A 17374-nucleotide genomic window follows, 5' to 3' on the forward strand; every position below is an offset into this window, starting at 1 on the left:
TAAATAAGCTGTCTTTGCTATCAAGGTTTTCCCCCATCAAGAATCTTCCTACATTTCTGAAACACCTCAATATTTTCAAAACACTATTTTGGTAAACAAAATACAATGTTTTGAGAGGCAGTATAAAAGCATGCTGGTTGTTATGCTGCAGGGGGGGGGGGGGAGGAAGAGGACAAGGTATAGGAAGCAGAGTTGTGATAAACACTTTATATTGTGCTTCAACTGGTGATTTTCTCTCCATATTGAACTCCAAAGAAGTCAGTTACACATGTCTACAGAAAAACCCAGCTGTGATTTCCCTCTTCTCCCCCCAAATAAGCCCCACTGAATTTAACAGGAATTCCTAGGTAACCCAGGAGGAGGGTGACTTGGGTGACAGCATACATATGGCAAGAACAAATGTATTGTAATATGCCTTGTCAAATGTTGGACTTGTCTAGACAGCAGGAGTGGGAAATGGATAATCTTAAATGTTTAAAACTAGAAACTAGGTCCTGTCTCCGTCAAGCGCGCTGACGTCTGTTTGAGTTCAGGTACTCTGCCTCTCTCCACTCGCCCCTCCCGTCGGGAGCCTTCCTCCTGTGGCGAGCAATCCTCTCGCTGTTCGTTTAACCCAGGGGTAGGCAACCTCGGCTCTTTTATGACTTGTGGACTTCAACTCCCAGAATTCCGCAGCCAGCCTGCCTGGCTGAGGAATTCTGGGAGTTGAAGTCCACAAGTCATAAAAGGGCCAAGTCTGAAGACCCCTGGTTTAACCCTTTCACACTCGCTGTTGCTGTCATAGTCCGCCGCTCGCCCCTGGTGCCAGCCTCGCCATTTACACCAGTCAGGTGCCCTCTCCCTCGGGGGCGAGTGGTGGACTATGACAGCAACAGCGAGTGTGAAAAGGGTTAAATGAGGATTGCCTGCCGCAGGATGAACGTTCCTGACGGGAGTGGAGAGAGGCAGAGCGCCTGAAATCAAACAGACGTCAGCGCGCTTGACGGAGACAGGACCCATGCAATTGATTGCAGGAGGGCGGGAGCGGAATAGATCTGTTACACGCTCATTAGCCAAACTACTGGCCTCACAGAGACTATAAGAACATGCTTCCCAATCCCAGTTTATACTCTGACAATGTCAGCAGGCGCTGACGAAAGCTCAGTTTTAATAAAAAAAATTAAGTCTTGGTGATCCTTGTTTCTAGTTTTAAACATGTATAAACCCGAGACTCATATTTTTAGGACTATTTTAGATAATCTTAAATGCAAATGCTGCCTGCAATTAGTGCAGGTTCGCATCCCACCAGGCTCAAGGTTCACTCAGCCTTCCATCCTTCCGAGGTAGGTAAAATGAGGACCCAGATTGTTGGGGGCAATAAGCTGACTTTGTAATAATGCCGCTTGGGGGGAGGGGCAAAAGCCCTAATAAGCAGGCATATACATAGAATGAAGGCTACTGCTAAGCACATTTGATTTGTGCTTAGATTGTAAGCCGCCCTGAGTCTTCGGAGAAGGGCGGGATATAAATGTAATAAAAATAAAATAAAAATGAGTTCAGCCACTGATGCAAAATAAAGGAATGATTGCAAACATTAAGTGGCCCACAAGCCACTTAATATAAATAATATAAGATACATTTTAAATTTTATACTGCTAACTGTAGTATTGAAATATCTTTGTTCAAATGTTGAAAAACAACTAACAGGTTCTGGACTTCTTTGGTCTTTTCTATCCTTTGATTAGACCCACTACCACATGCCAGCAATTACTTTTGCTTCTTAAAACATTGTTGCATTGTTCATTCTATGTTAAAAGCTTTGTTGTTTTTATGAAGAAGCAGAAAATCAGTTTTCTTTTTAAACATTTTACTTCCTGCAAAGCTTAAAGGCTGATTAACAGAAAATGTTGACCAAGTTGTTATAATTAATTTTTTTTAAAAAGGAGGGAGAGAAGTACTAGTATTAGTAGTAATTCCATCAGCTAGTGGTAATTTAGTGGTAGTTTCTGGCTTCTGGTAGTTCTGCAATTTACAAACATGGATATAAGTTTTTACCTGCTACATCTGACTAAAAATAGAAGAAAAAAATATTATTTTTTCTGCAAAACACTGGGTTTCAGAACCTATTAGACTACAGCCATTTCTACCCACTGCTCAATAAACAGTTGAGACTATTAACAATTAGGGTTTAGCCTTCTTTTTTATTAGAGTAAGAAAATACATTATATACATAGTTTTCTTAATGTAGTTCTTTGTCTCAAGAATTAGTTTTCTCCCTTTATCTTTCTTAGAGTGCTCGGATAGGAGACCACCTCACAGCCCATCCAAATATTGCTCAACATTGGACCCTGACATCCAACAATTAAACTTCTTCATGCATCTTCATATCACATACACAATATTCTCAGCAACCAGCATCATGAGAATCATGCCCAAGCCTAGCACTGAAAATGGGTTCCTAATTATAGAAGAATTTCAGAAATGGGGCAATTCACAATTTGTAAATGACAACACAATTCAACGGGGGAGACGTGAGGCATCTCAATTCACCAGTAGTTGCTGGATCACAATTTCAAGAGATGCAGGGAAGGAACATTTTCCTAATATCTCATAAATCTTAGAGCATTGCCCTTGCTTCTTGGAAAAATATTAAGGGAGGCATATAATCATTGACAGCCAGTTTGTTGTGTAGTGCTTAAGATATCAGGGTTGAAACCAGGAGACCGTGAATTTTAGTCCTGCCTTTTGAACGGAGTCAGCTAGGTGACCTTGGAGTAGTTACTTTCTCTCAGCCCTAGGAAGGAAGCAATGGCAAACCACTTCTGAAAACCTTTGCCAAGAAAATTGCATGGAGTCTGAATAATTTTGGATCCACACTCCAACTTCCTCAGTTTAGTTAACTCTCCCTGTAAGACTAGGTCAAGTACAATATGATTGCACTTATGCTGGATATCAAAAACTTCTGTTCACAATAGAATGCATTATCAATTTTACTAAAAGTCATGAGTGCCATTTAGCCGCTCTGTTGTCATGATCACATAAAATAATTTCATTTTGCTTTGCTGTTTTTACATTTTTCTTCAGTTGTTCCACAGCAGCAGAATCTGGGAAGACAACAAATTAAGGCACCTCAACAGAATTGTCAATAGAAATCTATTTGTAATTTGTTTTCTCTAGAGAGTCTTGACTGGGAAAGTAATATTTAAGTGGCAAAAAGTCAGTCTTAAGACACTGAATCAAATGAAATTAAGCAGAAGGAATTAAAATGATAAAAAATACTCGAAGTAGATAATATATAAACTTCAAAACCAGAATTGTTTTTTTTACAAACAAGTTTATTTATAGTTTTACCAGAGCACAAAGTTGAATGACAGCAAATATTTATTTCTATACAACTTTAGAATGGCCAGTGCAAAATATGTATTTTTAAAAATCTATAAACAAACATTCTGACACTTTCACTCAGAAATGTTATTCTGGGCCTCCATTCTCCCTTCATTTATATCGCAATTAAAATTGTTCTTGTGTTACACAGTAAAAACAAGAAAACTCCCATACCCCTTCTGAAAGACACAAATACCTAATCCAATCATTTGAAAATATCAAATATTTAGCGAGATTAAGATCAACCAGGCTTCACAATAAGACAGAAAATAGGGATAAAACAAAACGCATAAGCGTAAATATTCAGCATACATTTTTAAAAGTCAGGCATTGATTTAAAGCTGCTTTTCCTGAGAGACTAGCACTATTAAAAGGTATCATGACCATTAACATCCTTTTGGTCACCAAATATTTTCATTACCCAAACATTTTCTCGCAAATCTCAGGGTCAGTACAAGAGAAAAAGGACAAATAAGGTTTCATAGCTGTAGATACAGCAAACTAATATAATTTTCTGGCAGTAACTTCTCATAATCCTATCCCTGTTTATTTGGTGAAGGGCTCTCAATCTTCCAAATAGGTCCTCATCTCAGAAAGACATGACCCCTCTGTTGTAGAGGAGGGGTCCCCAGCCCCCGGTGCATGGATCGGTACCAGGCCGCGGCATGCCAGCAACCAGTCTCCACAAACAAGTAAAGCCCCATCCGTGGGATGCAGGCAGCACGCAAAACCATGCACTCTCCAGTCCGCGGAAAAACCTTTCTCCACAGAAACTGTCCCTGGCGTCTAAAAGACTGGGGACCTCTGTTGTAGAGGTATTTTGAAGAAGTCAGGAATCAGCACTATTTTATAAATGTCAATCAGCTTCCTTTTTGGCTTACAAGAATTAACACGCAGCACTTAAGGCAGAAAATCACGTTGCTACTGACTCAAATGGTTTACACTTTTTAACCTAAAATAACAAGCTTCATCCAGTCTTTAAAAAAAAACAAAAACAGACATTTAGCTATAACCTGTTATGAAGGCTGTTCATTTCAGGAACTAAAAAAAGACAATTATCAAGAGCACAGAATTTATAGTACTTCTATGAAGTGCAACATGCAGTTATGAATGTGCTAAAGGCAATTTTGAACCAAAATGTATTGTGTCATGATATGTTTCCATCAAAACTGTATGAGGAGTATAAAAAGGTAAAGGTAAAGGTTCCCCCGCACATGCGTGCTAGTCGTTTCCAACTCTAGGGGCCGGTGCTCATCTCTGTTTCAAAGCCGAAGAGCCAGCGCTTGTCCGAGGATGTCTCCGTGGTCATGTGGCCGGCATGACTAGACGCCAAAGGCGCACGGAACGCTGTTAGCTTCCCACCGTAGTGGTCCCTATTTTTCTACTTGCATTTTTACGTGCTTTCAAACTGCTAGGTTGGCAGAAGCTGGGGCGAGTAACAGGCGCTCACTTTGTTATAATAGTTCAATATTTTGCTTTATTTCAAGAGCTTAATGAAGGTAAAACATATAAATCAAAATTTTGGCCTAAGCAGTTATCTCTACATATGAGGATTCTGGTCATAAGCACTTACTCAACAGATGCCAATCAAATGTTGCATGATGCAGCTGCATATAATCTGCCATCTCAACCAATGTTGTCTATCTTTGTGTACACAATTCTAATCTGGGGCCTATCATACAATCATGGGAGATAGACGTACATTAGCTTTCTTTATGTATGTTTCTAATCCAATGGGGATTTTTTTTACAGAAGCTACTTCTGCACACCCACCCATTCAATTTATCAGGGTGCAAGGGTCTGTCTTAAATGCATATAAAATATGTAATATTAGACATGTTTCCATCCGATTTAATGTGATTTCTATGCAACTCTTTGCAATGTCTAAGAGAATGGGAGCAATGTAAGATTTGCCTCTCCCCACTCTAAAGGTTAGAGATGTGAAAGTCCATACTACTTGTGGAAGGAACTTTAACGTATAAAGCATGTACATTCCTGCAGGTTACATTTTCAGATTAGAAAGCATGAGAAAACAGAAGTGGCATATCCACCCATTTTCCTTCCATAGGAGCAACACTCTCTTTAAAGCTTTGAGACGAAGGCATGGAATTACCATCAGAGCTATGGAATAACCACAGAAATAAGAGGGTTTTTTCACATGTATTATAAGTCCAAGGCACAAAAGCCAGATATTCCTGATTATGCCTATAGCTTTCTACCTATGTAGTGAATTGAGCCATTTTACTTCATTTGCAAAAACCATGCTTTATTCTTGAACATATCATTGGCTTAAAAGTAAAGCTTAATGTCCAGCCTTGAGTGCGGTTACGTTTGTTTAACAACAGGCTATGTACACATGCAACCATTTTTATTGTCTTTCAAAGTCAAATCTCACCCAGTTCCATGAGGGGTGTTGTAGTTCTTTTAGCTATAATGGTGGGAAGGCCAAACTTGCAATCTCCTATTTTCCCACTCAAAAATCAGCCCCTTTTCATCTATGCAATAAACCCGAAGGAAAGTCAAGTTGTATGATGTAACATAAGCCAGCTACTAGGGGCATCATTCAGTTGTAAGTAAGATCTGACCCTATTTGTCCTGGTTTTAGTTTGAATTCTGAAGCTTGTAAAAAGAAATGAATTAAAAGTTTAAAAATGGAAACTGGAGGTATAAAAGATCAGGAAATAAAGGAAAAAGAAAACCCTCATGTTTTTGCTTGACACCTCATTAATATGAATAGAGCGCATAAACTTTTTCTCATGATGAGTTTAGAAGATAGTTTCTTCGCTCTGAAGTTATCAAAGTTATCAACTTTGGCAATTTGAAGGCATGGGAAATTCTGACAGCTGACGTCCACAGATCTTCAAGTTGCCAAAGCAGTATTAAAAAATACTGCCTTAAGGGGAAAAGCAGTACAAATCAGTTATAAAAGCCTGCAATTGACTTCCTATAACTGTCTGGAAAGAGAGGAGACAGTAGAATAAGCCCAGTTAATTTCAAATTCACATCCAAGATGAATTCCAAAAGGTAGTGGTTTATTGCATCAGCTTATTTCATCTGCTCATTTCAAGACTTTCTTAACAAGGCACTTGAATCAAACTATCACTAGGTAACAAAGCGCTCCTTAAGTCTCCAAACACCACACACTTTACTCTTCTTGTTAGGGCATTTGGTTAATAACAGTGTTTTATCCAATGGATTTTCTATCTGTATAGACTGAGTTGCAGGAAGGAGAACGAGACATCGTACTGTAAAGCTGTTCCAAGTCCAAATATACAGAGGAGTGGGTCATTTCAGAATAATATGGTAGCCATCGTTACTTTCAGCTGTAAGAAAAGGGTGAAAAAAATCTGTCAGGAATTCATTGCAATATTTATATTTTCAGTCCTATAAATTTCTACAATTCTGTGGTCTGTACTTTCCTCAGATTCTGATTGTACAACAGGAGACTATAAAAATGCCATTCTGAAAAAAAATCATTTTGAAGATATTGGGAAGGCATATCAGTGTTAAATTATGGAACATTTTTCTGCTAGAAAATATAAACTTTTTCAGTGGGAGGCAAGATACATACAGGTAGAAGGTGATCTATCTTTTCTCCCATCCAAAGTATCAGTCATAAAAAAATAAAAGAAAGATTGGTCTAATTTCAAAGCAGACTTCTTCAGTGTCCCTCCCAAAACACCTACCCAATGGTAAGCAGACTTTTTATTGATTTGAGTCCTAGGGCTGCATTTTATCAGATTCCCATTCAAAATCTTCTAACAATTGCCAAGAGGACCTTGAACCAAAGAACTTTTGAAAAATGCTTATAGGTTGCTTCTTGCATCTCTCAGTGTGAGACCCAGAAAAACTATTACATTATGGCAGGAAACGTATGCAGATATACCTTTCAATGTAGAGATGATGAAGCAAGATTCATCTTGAAAGTTTTGTACCATCTAGATAATGGGAAAAATGGAAGATGTTTTTATTTCTTTCATGATACATTTTTCTATTAAGCTTTATTCAATAAGAAAACACTGATCAGGCCTGAGCTACAAACTCCCAATGACCTCTGGATGGCAAAAAGGAGTATATTTTTTATACTACCCAACGTTTTTCCAGATGTCGGTAGCTCTAAATAAGATGCAGTTATTTTAAAAAGAAAATCATGTAGTTACTGTCTATTAGTATTAGCAAACCCAACTGTTAAAGAAGGAGGATTCCCATTCTAATTTGAGGAATCTTTGGGCTCTAAAAACCACTTAATGTAACTACTACTATTACTACTACTAATTCTGCTACTACCACTATACAGATATCTATACACCCAAGCACTATTTTGGAGATACAAAAGGAAGCATATCTGTTTTAGTTCTTGAAAACAAGTGAGGAAAAAAGCTTTCCAATTCAATACGCTAACAATGTTTAATGACTGGTGCTCAAGTACTGAAATGCACAAGTTGATTGTGAATGTTTAGACATCAGTACATTTAGCATTTAACCTTTCTAAACATTTGTTCAGATTGCTATAATGACTGACACTAGGATCCATCTCCCTGTTATAATTCGTACACACATTTAAGGTTTCTTCTTTCCCACTCACTGTCCAAATGTAGAAATATTCACCAAAACTAAAGTCAAGGCTACTAGCAACATGCATAAATCAAGCATGAGGTAGGTACAGCCAACTGCTGCCTTTCCTTTACATCCCTGCTACTGCCCTACCATTAGAACACAAAAATAAGGCAATAGCAGTTGTTAATCAGTAACCTAAATATTTAATGAAAGTCTTTTTGCACCAAACTCCAAATGCTGCCTTAAAGCATTTCATGACTATTCAAACGTTACAAGTTTCTGAATCATTGGGGTGAAACAGTCGAGCAACTTTCAGAACAAACATTACAGGCTTGATCCATAACCACATGGGAATTTTGTGCTTTGCTATAACTCCAGTCCAGAGGTCAAATACAATGAAACTTCTTAAGTGATTCTGAAGCATGCAAAAGGCTACTCAGAAAAAGCTGTAATATTTGGCAGGTAAATACAGGGTATAATTAAGTGAGATATATTTAGAAGTAGTTAGAAGAAAGAAGGTAAATTTCCTCCCCATTTGCCCCAAAGCAAGAAACTTCATAGTTATTAGGGCTGATATCAGTTACTTTTACCAAAATATCTTGCATTTTTATGTATTTCAGTCTTCATATAGTGCTATCTAGGAACATCTGTATCTTTTTCCTTACCCTCTGCCTGTCAGAAGACTAATCAAAATGACACAAAGCCATAGATTTTGCAGTTGAAATCACTTTCTAAAATGTAAATTGAGATTGTCTGGCTTCCTTTATTTTTACTCAAAACTAACTATATTTAAACCTATTTATGTAATCCACTCCTGTTTATCTCAAACTTTCATCAGTTAACTGGAGATGGAGTAGGGGTGACCTTTCTTACTGGATAACTACAAATCTTCCCAACTGTTGCTGTATTTCTCCATCCACACCTTTATTATCTTTCAATACTAGCCTTTTGTAGACAAGAGAAAAATTAGGCAATGTTTCAGAATATTGTTTTGTCTATTTATTTGCAGGGCTTATAGCCTACTCTGATCTACCATCTCTGAGTACTGTACTCTTCTACAAGCCTGTAATCAGGGTTGAAAACAGGTAATATGATAAAAAAACAGATTGGGAAATAAAAACTAAAATATTAAATAAAGCAAATTACAAAATTATAAAGAAAAAACTAACTGATCTTTCATCTGTTGATTCTACTCCCTTTAGTACCATATAAATTCTACCAGAAATTTCTGATTTTAAATATTTCAAGGATCAAGTCACCTTAAGCTGATGAACATTTTAAAAAGTAGTAAAGAGTGATTAAGACATTTTAATGTTTTGAAGCTAAGTAATTTGAAAGGAAGGGACGCGGTGGCTCAGTGGGTTAGGACGCTGAGCTTGTCGATCGGAAGGTCGGCAGTTTGGCGGGTCGAATCCCGAGTGCCGCGTAGCAGAGTGAGCGCCTGTTACTCGTCCCAGCTTCTGCCCACCTAGCAGTTCGAAAGCATGTAAAAATGCAAGTAGAAAAATAGGGACCACTACGGTGGGAAGGTAACAGCGTTCCGTGCGCCTTTGGCGTCTAGTCATGCCGGCCACATGACCACGGAGATGTCCTCGGACAAGCGCTGGCTCTTCGGCTATGAAACGGAGATGAGCACCGGCCCCTAGAGTCGGAAACGACTAGCACACATGTGCGGGGGAACCTTTACCTTTACTTTTTAATTTGAAAGGAACCTAATTCAGAATGAACAAATATGTTAATGTTATGCCTTGAGCATCAAAATCTAGTATCAGGTGCAAAATATTCTAGTGAAAGCTCTTACCTCGTTGCTCACTAACACGTGGATCCCTGTAGGTCCCTGTCGATAGATCCGGTTTATCTGCTGTGGGGAAATACTGTACAAGTTTGCAATCTTCTCCATCAACTCCAGTGTTGTTAAATCTTCTAAGAAGATAGCATGGTATACTGCAACAGTGTTGGAGAAAGAGCAACTTTCAGGAGTGAACATACTGGCAAGTTGCAGGTGACATGTGATTACGTGAGACCCTCTTTTGTGTTAGTCACTCTCTTTCAGCCCAACCCACCTCACAAGGCTGTTGTTATAAGGAAAATAAGAGAAGTACTAGGTATGTTCCCCACCTTGAGTTATTTATAAAAAATAATAAAGATAGGATAAAAATAAAAAAAATAAAAAAATAATCCTAGCTAATTCAGTTAACTGCTACAAGCCAACATATTAGTTGCACAAGATCAGCCTATAAATTATTTGTTGTGTCTTCAGGGATATGCTTTTTGCCTTCCATATGATTCAAAGTACCTCTCCTACATTTCATCCATCCAAAACGTGACAAAGAGTGTTGAAAATCAGACATCGTGCTGGTTGACACACAACTTTTCAAAGGTTTTGCAGGAGGCAGGCAAGAACTCTTGTGATGTTGTATGTCTTCCAGGGACAGCCAAAATCCTCTTTTAAAAGTAAGTTTTCCAAGACCACTATATGATTCAAAAGGTAATTGCAGGGCTACAAACCCATGTCTGGCCCTCGGAAAGAGATCATGTAGATATGGTCAATTACTGATTCCTTTTTCAATTTTGCACCTAAACCATTAGATGCAATAATTGCTTGCCCTTTGGTTGGATGTTTAAACCTTCAAACCAACTCATCTACTTTGCAAGGGGACTGGGCCATGAGAAGAATCCTTCTTTTATCAGGAGAAGGAGGGGACACTGTGGAGACTTATTTCCTTGCAAGATGCTAAGGAAAATGGAGGCTTTGGCGTACCCGAGTGGGCTTTGTATTGTCAAGCATCTGTATTAACATGAGTGAAAGAATGGATAATGCTTAGGAAGGAATAGCGGTAAAATCAACCACAATACTTAGTTCAGATCTCATTTTGGTGATTTGCCATATATCGCTTTGGACGCCATTTAATTCATTTCAGAACTGAATTAACATTATAGACAGAGTTCTCCTAATGAAGACATGAAGCCTACCTGACAAATTTCACATTACTAGGGACCAGTTAGATGTGCTTAGAATTTTTCAGATGCTATGGGAACAATGGATCAAAGATGGGGGGGGAAAACCTTTCATTTCTTTTTTTTTTCTTTACAGAATTTGGTCATGGAAAGTGCAAAAGGGCAGAAGGAAGATAATAAAAGTGAAGCGAATAGTGGCAAGGACAGAAACACTGAATAGCAAAAAATATTTTATTATATTGTTTTAACATCCTTCTATGTTAAACATTTTAACTGGAAAATTGTGATAAAACTACTCACTATGTTAGAACCTGAAGCAATCACTTAAAAATTATGATTCCCATCATTCCATCTTAAAATTTTCCTTATTCAAGAGCTTCTAGGTTATAATTTTTTATAAAAAGATTGTATCTGTGCTATGGAATCACTATACATGATTTCAGGAGGGTTCCAGTTCTACATTCGATCCATTCTGGAGAAACTCCACACACGTCCTGAATCTTCTAGTATGCATCCAACAGGATTTCAAAGGAATCTAATCCATATGCTAGATTTACATGTCTAATAAAACCATTTTAATGATTTCTTAAATTTTGTGAAATGAATAATAAAAGTTCTCAAACAGCTCAGATTCTGCCCAAGTGACACTTACTACAAAGATTACCATCTCCATTCTCTCGTTTTTGATGAAGATGGGACCGATTTTGCTCAGGTTCTTGACAGACATAAATGGTCATCTTAGGCCTTACATTCCTAAAGACAAAACAAAATTTGCTTTTCAGTGTTGGCATTGTAAGGAAACGTACAGTTTTCTAACCTTAATCAACAACTTTAACGTGACTGTCCAAGGATATGATCAGTATGACTTCTGCTTAAGTAAGGGGTTGGACTAGAAAATCTCCAAGGTCCCTTCCAACTCTGTTATTCTGTATTCTGTATCAATAAATCTGTTTCTGTATGCTGTAAGGTGCTAGCAGAGTCACAAATGAGGGCGAATCTACACGTCCCAGGATGATGTTGCAGGATCTAATCTGGGTGTTCTGTACCAGCCTACTACCGGCCCTGCAGAAAAGGCAGGGACAACCCCTTTTACAAAACGGCAAGAGGCTGGAACTAAGCCTGCCAAATAATAATAAAACATAAAACAGAGCAAACAGAGCAAACACGAACCATGAAACAGGAGCTATTCAAACGGTTGCCTTCAGCAAACCAGCCCTCCCACACATTCCCTTTTTAAACAGTTCAGGGCGTGGCTTCTCTCTGCCTCCTTCCGAGGTGCCCCATTGCCTTCCTCTGTTTACTCCTGATTGACTGCCTCCTGCGTCGGGTGTCCTTGAACAGGGCCAGCTGTGGGTCATCTTCATCCACGCTGTCAGGCTCACACAGCTGGGTCTGCGTCATGACCAGATGGGAGGGGCCTGGCTGAGGGCGCTGCGGAGCCTCAATACTATCCTCAGCAAGGTCTCCAACACCCCCCTCCTCCTCCTCTGAATCATCCGACCCAACTGCCGAACCCACAGGCTGACTCTGAATCACAACACTGGGTCAGTCACTGGAAGACCAGCGTTTCTGTCTTCCGAGCTTTCAGATTCATGCTGGAGCCCATCTTCAGGGAACTGGGCTAGAGAGAAGTTCCCTGAAGATGGGCTCCAACAGAAGTCCAAAAGCGTGGAAGACAAAATCTCTGGTCCCGGTGACCAACCCAGATTGAATCTGAGGACATCTGCAATTTTTACAAGCAGCAGTAATAATGACTGATGATGCAGAGTTACAGTATTAAATTTGGGCCTCTATCTTCCACAATATTCACATATCTCAACTCACAATGACTGGTATAAGAACAAGGACTATAACAAACCTTCCTTTAATGGCATTAAAAAGTCGAATGCCATCAGCTGGGCCACAAATCTGAACAAAGTCTTCTTTGGACATCTTCAGTAAGTCGGCACCTACACATTTCAAGCACAGGTGATTTTCTTTTTTCCTTCCAAGAACATATATCCAAGAATACAGACCCACCTTTCACAGATGTTTTATGACAGACGCTTGCTGACCATACATGCTAATTAGAAAACAGGGAAGACGCGGATAGAAAAGGAGGTGTTTTGCACGTAGTCATCAGAAAGCCGTTGTATACAAATATGCCTAGTTAAACTATTCTGCAGAAATGTCAACACACGGCCTATGCAAAGTAGAGGTGTACCCCTTTTAAGCGTACATTAAATACACATACCTGAGAAACTTGAAAATAGTCTACAGAACTGAGAAAACCTATTTCGATGAAGCCACTGCTGAGCATCTTGAATAGAAGCAGAGGGAAGGAGATGCTACATTGCAAAAAGAATAAGAGGGTCTTGAAATGAACTGTTCATCAGTGTCCTAAAAAAGAAAAGCACCACATTAACACGATCCCAGATACTTACATCATTGCTGGAAGGCAGGAGCTCCACCTGATGAGTTGGAGAACTGTTGCTAAAAAAACGTATAGAGTTGAGAAAAAAGAAAGCATTTTTTAAATCTCTCATTTAATAAAGCTGGCCATTCCCCACCACCCCCTCCACCATACGGTCTGGTTGATACATTAAAACATTTAAAATGAATCTTTTTTTTTTAATGCAAAGACACCTGCTCCTGGTTTGAACAAGAGCTGCTTGAGTCTGGTTAATGACTACAGTACAGTTTTAAAATAAAATGTCAAGCATCATCTAAACTGTGTCTTGATTTTTAAAAAGAAATCGGCATTACTTGGAGCTAAATCTCATTCAAGCGGTAGAAAAAACTTTGGTGTGAGCTAAGTCTCTTCCCTCAAAGTTTGTCATCTGGCTGGTCCTACAAAGCATAGAACCTTTTTCATAGCAGCCCCTGCTCTGTGGAACACCTTTCCCTTGTGATCTGGCAGACCTTCACTTTTTCTTTCTTTCTTTCTTTCCACAAAGCTGTAAACAGCTGGTTTTTCTACAAGCAAGGAGATAGGAGGAGACTGGCGCTCACGGTCCATATTTGGTGATATGTCAGAGAATGTCAAGTCCTGCTACTGTTTCTGGGGTTTTAGTATTGCTGAGAGCTATGGTTCATAAGATGGGTGGTCGTGTTTTAAAAATAAATATATAAATAAAATCATTATCATTGTAGATCACTATTCTAGCAAGGTTTGAAGTGACTCATATTTATTTATGATGACAAGATCTTGAGATCCAGAGGTGGTTTATAGATCAGACTGAGGGAAATCATGTCCAGTTCTTCACTTAGCCTTAAAAATTGCTACAGAACTAAGCAAACTAACATTCCTTTGCCCAGAGGTCTCCAACCTTTTGGGCAGCAGGGACTGGTTAGGTGGAGAGAGGTTTTTCCACGGACCAGAGAGAGCATGGTTTTGTGTGCTGCCTGCACCCCACAGATGGGGCTTTACTTGTTTGTGCAGCCTGGTTGCTGGCACGCCGCAGCCCGGTACTGGTCCACAGACTGAGCATTGGGGACCCCTGCCTTAGCCCAACACACTTTTTTTGTTACCAAGCTAAAATGGAGGGAATAGGTTGCATATTGTATCTTAAGGTCCTTGAAGAAGGAATAGACATAACAGACAATTAAGACATTACCTTTTCTCCTAGGTAATAGTGGGGGGGAAATTGTCTAAAAACTCTCTTGCATATATTCTCTTATGTAAATAGCTTTCAAATAAAACAAAGTTGTGCAAGAGTTCAGCTGCAGAGGAATGGATCTTACAATCTCAGTCCATCAACATTAAGCTGGGCCTGAAAGCCAGGTTAAGCTTCCTAATCTTTTACATTCGGTGTTTAGAACACACGACCATAAACTCTCAAAATTGGGGTGCCTCTGTCAGCAGAAAAGACAAAAATATTTATCACGTACCCATCTCCAAGGTTGAAACTGTTTGGAGAGCTGTTGTAATTTGGAGATGGAGCGTTGTTCACTTGATAAGGCACATCTGGCCATGGGGAACACTGTGCAAACAAAACCAATGTGTTGAGAAAGAGAATCCAGAACTACAATCTCATTCTATTTTAAAACTAGCTTTTGTTGGATCAATAGCAAAAATATATTTATTATCACCAACATGCATATTCCCAACATCATATATGATCATATATGCACTAGAATTCAAATACTCAAATGTTAAGAATAAGCAGGGAATTAACCTACAGTTAGTTTCCTAGCACTGTAGATTTGTACATGGTGAAACAAATTAAAAGCCCTACTTCAATTGTATATTCAGTTGGAAAAAGGGCTGCCAATTTATAAATATAGAATGTAATGCATTTCAAGCCCTCTTTAACACATATAACCATGTTATACTAAATATATGCAGAATGGGTCTTACAAGAAAGCTATTACAAGTCTATCCCCTCCCTTTTTACACAGAAATAATTCTAAACCTATGCTAAATTATTATATGTACTGTTGTATAATTAAATTCTTAGCAGAATCTAGTGTTCTAAGCGTAGATGTTTGTGCAGCTGGATGTTCTCTGTTTCTCCTCCAACCCCACTTCCCTAGAGCTGTGCTTCTGAAATATGCTTAAGAAATTCCCATATTATCCCTTATCCATACTGTGGACTTGCTAGTAGCTGTAAGGGGTGCCACAGCTGGGACAGCTAAAAGGATTTCACCATTCATTTTCAGTGATACAACAGGCAACCTATGCATTACCTTAAGATTTCTCTTCACAGTAAATACCAACATTAGTAAATATTTAACTTTTTTTGGAACAAGGACTATATGACTTCCTGCTTTAAGATGCTAAAGGTTATCCTCATCAACAGCAGGCCACCTTTATCTGATAGTCCTTTAAAACTAGGTCACTTTCCATGCAAAGGTCTCATTGCCCTCAACTATTAGGACACATAATGTGCTGGCTAAATGACACAGACAGATATAAAAGGTTCTATGAATGAAACAGCAAATTTGTTTCAGCTCTTTTTTAAACATTAACTTTACCCTACTTTCTCAATATTTGTTTAATCTGGGTCTTGCAGCAATGTGAACTTTAAGCCTAAAATGTCAACATCCAATTAATTCTCAAAAGAAGAATGAGACCAAAACTTCCCTGCAGACCAAGAAAATATCTGCATATTGATCTGATTGTTATTTGTTTTAAATTGCCCAGCAATGAAATAAAATGACCTGCACAAATAAAACACAAAATCTAAAATGAATTAGAAGAACTGAAGGAAAAAATATCATGAAGGTAGAAGTAAGCAGAGGGTAACATAATAAGATCAAAAAAAATATTTTTTAAAGATTTAAAAAACTGAGATCATCAGAAGACCTTCACTCTGTGCTGAAAGAAAATATACAACAGTAAACCTCTCTAGGGAAGTCAGCCTATAATCTGGATGCCCCATTGTTAAAGCTCTGTTTCTACAAGCAACCCCTCTCATTCAGTGGAGGTACTCATGAAGAGGATTGTGGTTCTTTCTCACATGTTATTTCCCCAGCACAACAGCACAACCATTCTCCTTCTGTACACCCAGCCTGGCACATTGTGAGTATCATTCTGAGGAGGTCTGCAGAATTATACATGTTGAGATTACAATATAATTGTACATGCAGCCTGAGATGCAAAAGAAGTGCTTATTATTTATTATTCCGGTGGCAGGTTTGGAAGGCAAATGGGGGTGGGAGTTTGACCTCAATTCATTGCCAAAAGTGGCTTCTTCACCAAGTGGGGACACTTTAAGTAACCTCATTCCAATTGGCTTAGAAAGTTATTATTGGCCACCCTCATATTTTGGAATCACACAGAACATCCTTTTCAGCTCTTTGGAACTTTAGAAAGCATCAATTTTAGGATATATTAGTTTTGAGTACAGGTCAAGCAGGTCATACTGAGCACCACCAAATCTAAAAATGCAACAGCGTCCTGTTTTAGACTTTACCCAATGCATCATTTTACTTCAAAATTGAACACTCCACAATATTGCCTTCTATACATATAAAATATGCAGTCTTTTGCAAGTAATAACCATAAAACACTGCAACTCTAGGACAGTGGTACCTCAGTGAGAATGGTTGTATCATAGGAAGGCTGATATTTCTCCCTTTCTTGAGTGGTTTTCTTCTCCATTTTTTCTCTGTCTGTTTTCTGTTTCCTATCTGCTCCTTTAGGCTATAAAAGCACATACAAATTTAGTTTGTCTTAAGCAAATGATTGCTAAACAGAAAGTGCAGAAGTTTTTATTGATAGATGAACAAAGTGACATTGAGGCATAATTTAATGGACATTCTTCCCATGTATATATGTGCCGTGGGGTATAGGATAGAAAATTAGTTTTGTAAAACTGGCTTGGGGAATCTGTTCCAGATGTTGTTGAACTCTAAATCTTGCCCAATATGGCTCTGGAGAGAAATTCTGGTAATACAACAATATAGAGAGAGTGCTGCAGCTTCTCCAGCCTTCCTGAAGGATATTTTGCATTAGCAATGGCATCAGTGGATATGACCATGGTGAGCAGGACAAATCCTGCTTTTCTTCTGC

At 38.7% G+C, this 17374-nt stretch overlaps 1 protein-coding gene across 2 annotated transcripts in view; it reads right to left on the bottom strand.

Moving 5' to 3' along the window:
- Positions 1-3912: 3912 nt before the first annotated feature.
- Positions 3913-17374, bottom strand: part of TFCP2L1 (transcription factor CP2 like 1) — a 43395-nt gene continuing 29933 nt past the window's right edge. The window contains exons 7-15 of one of the 2 annotated variants that reach the window (XM_081315351.1): positions 16895-17005; positions 14749-14840; positions 13302-13350; positions 13112-13205; positions 12737-12827; positions 11543-11631; positions 9722-9864; positions 7250-7301; positions 3913-6686 (exon numbers count right to left, since the gene is read on the bottom strand). In XM_081315351.1, coding sequence (XP_081171477.1) covers positions 6649-6686; positions 7250-7301; positions 9722-9864; positions 11543-11631; positions 12737-12827; positions 13112-13205; positions 13302-13350; positions 14749-14840; positions 16895-17005 — 759 coding nt within the window. In that variant the 3' untranslated portion in view covers positions 3913-6648. Of the gene's footprint in view, positions 6687-7249; positions 7302-9721; positions 9865-11530; positions 11632-12736; positions 12828-13111; positions 13206-13301; positions 13351-14748; positions 14841-16894; positions 17006-17374 lie in introns of both variants that reach the window. The other variant, XM_081315350.1, reaches the window with a different exon arrangement.

The sequence above is a fragment of the Vipera berus genome (assembly GCF_964194415.1).
Source record: "Vipera berus genome assembly, chromosome: 1".
Lineage (NCBI taxonomy): Eukaryota > Metazoa > Chordata > Lepidosauria > Squamata > Viperidae > Vipera > Vipera berus.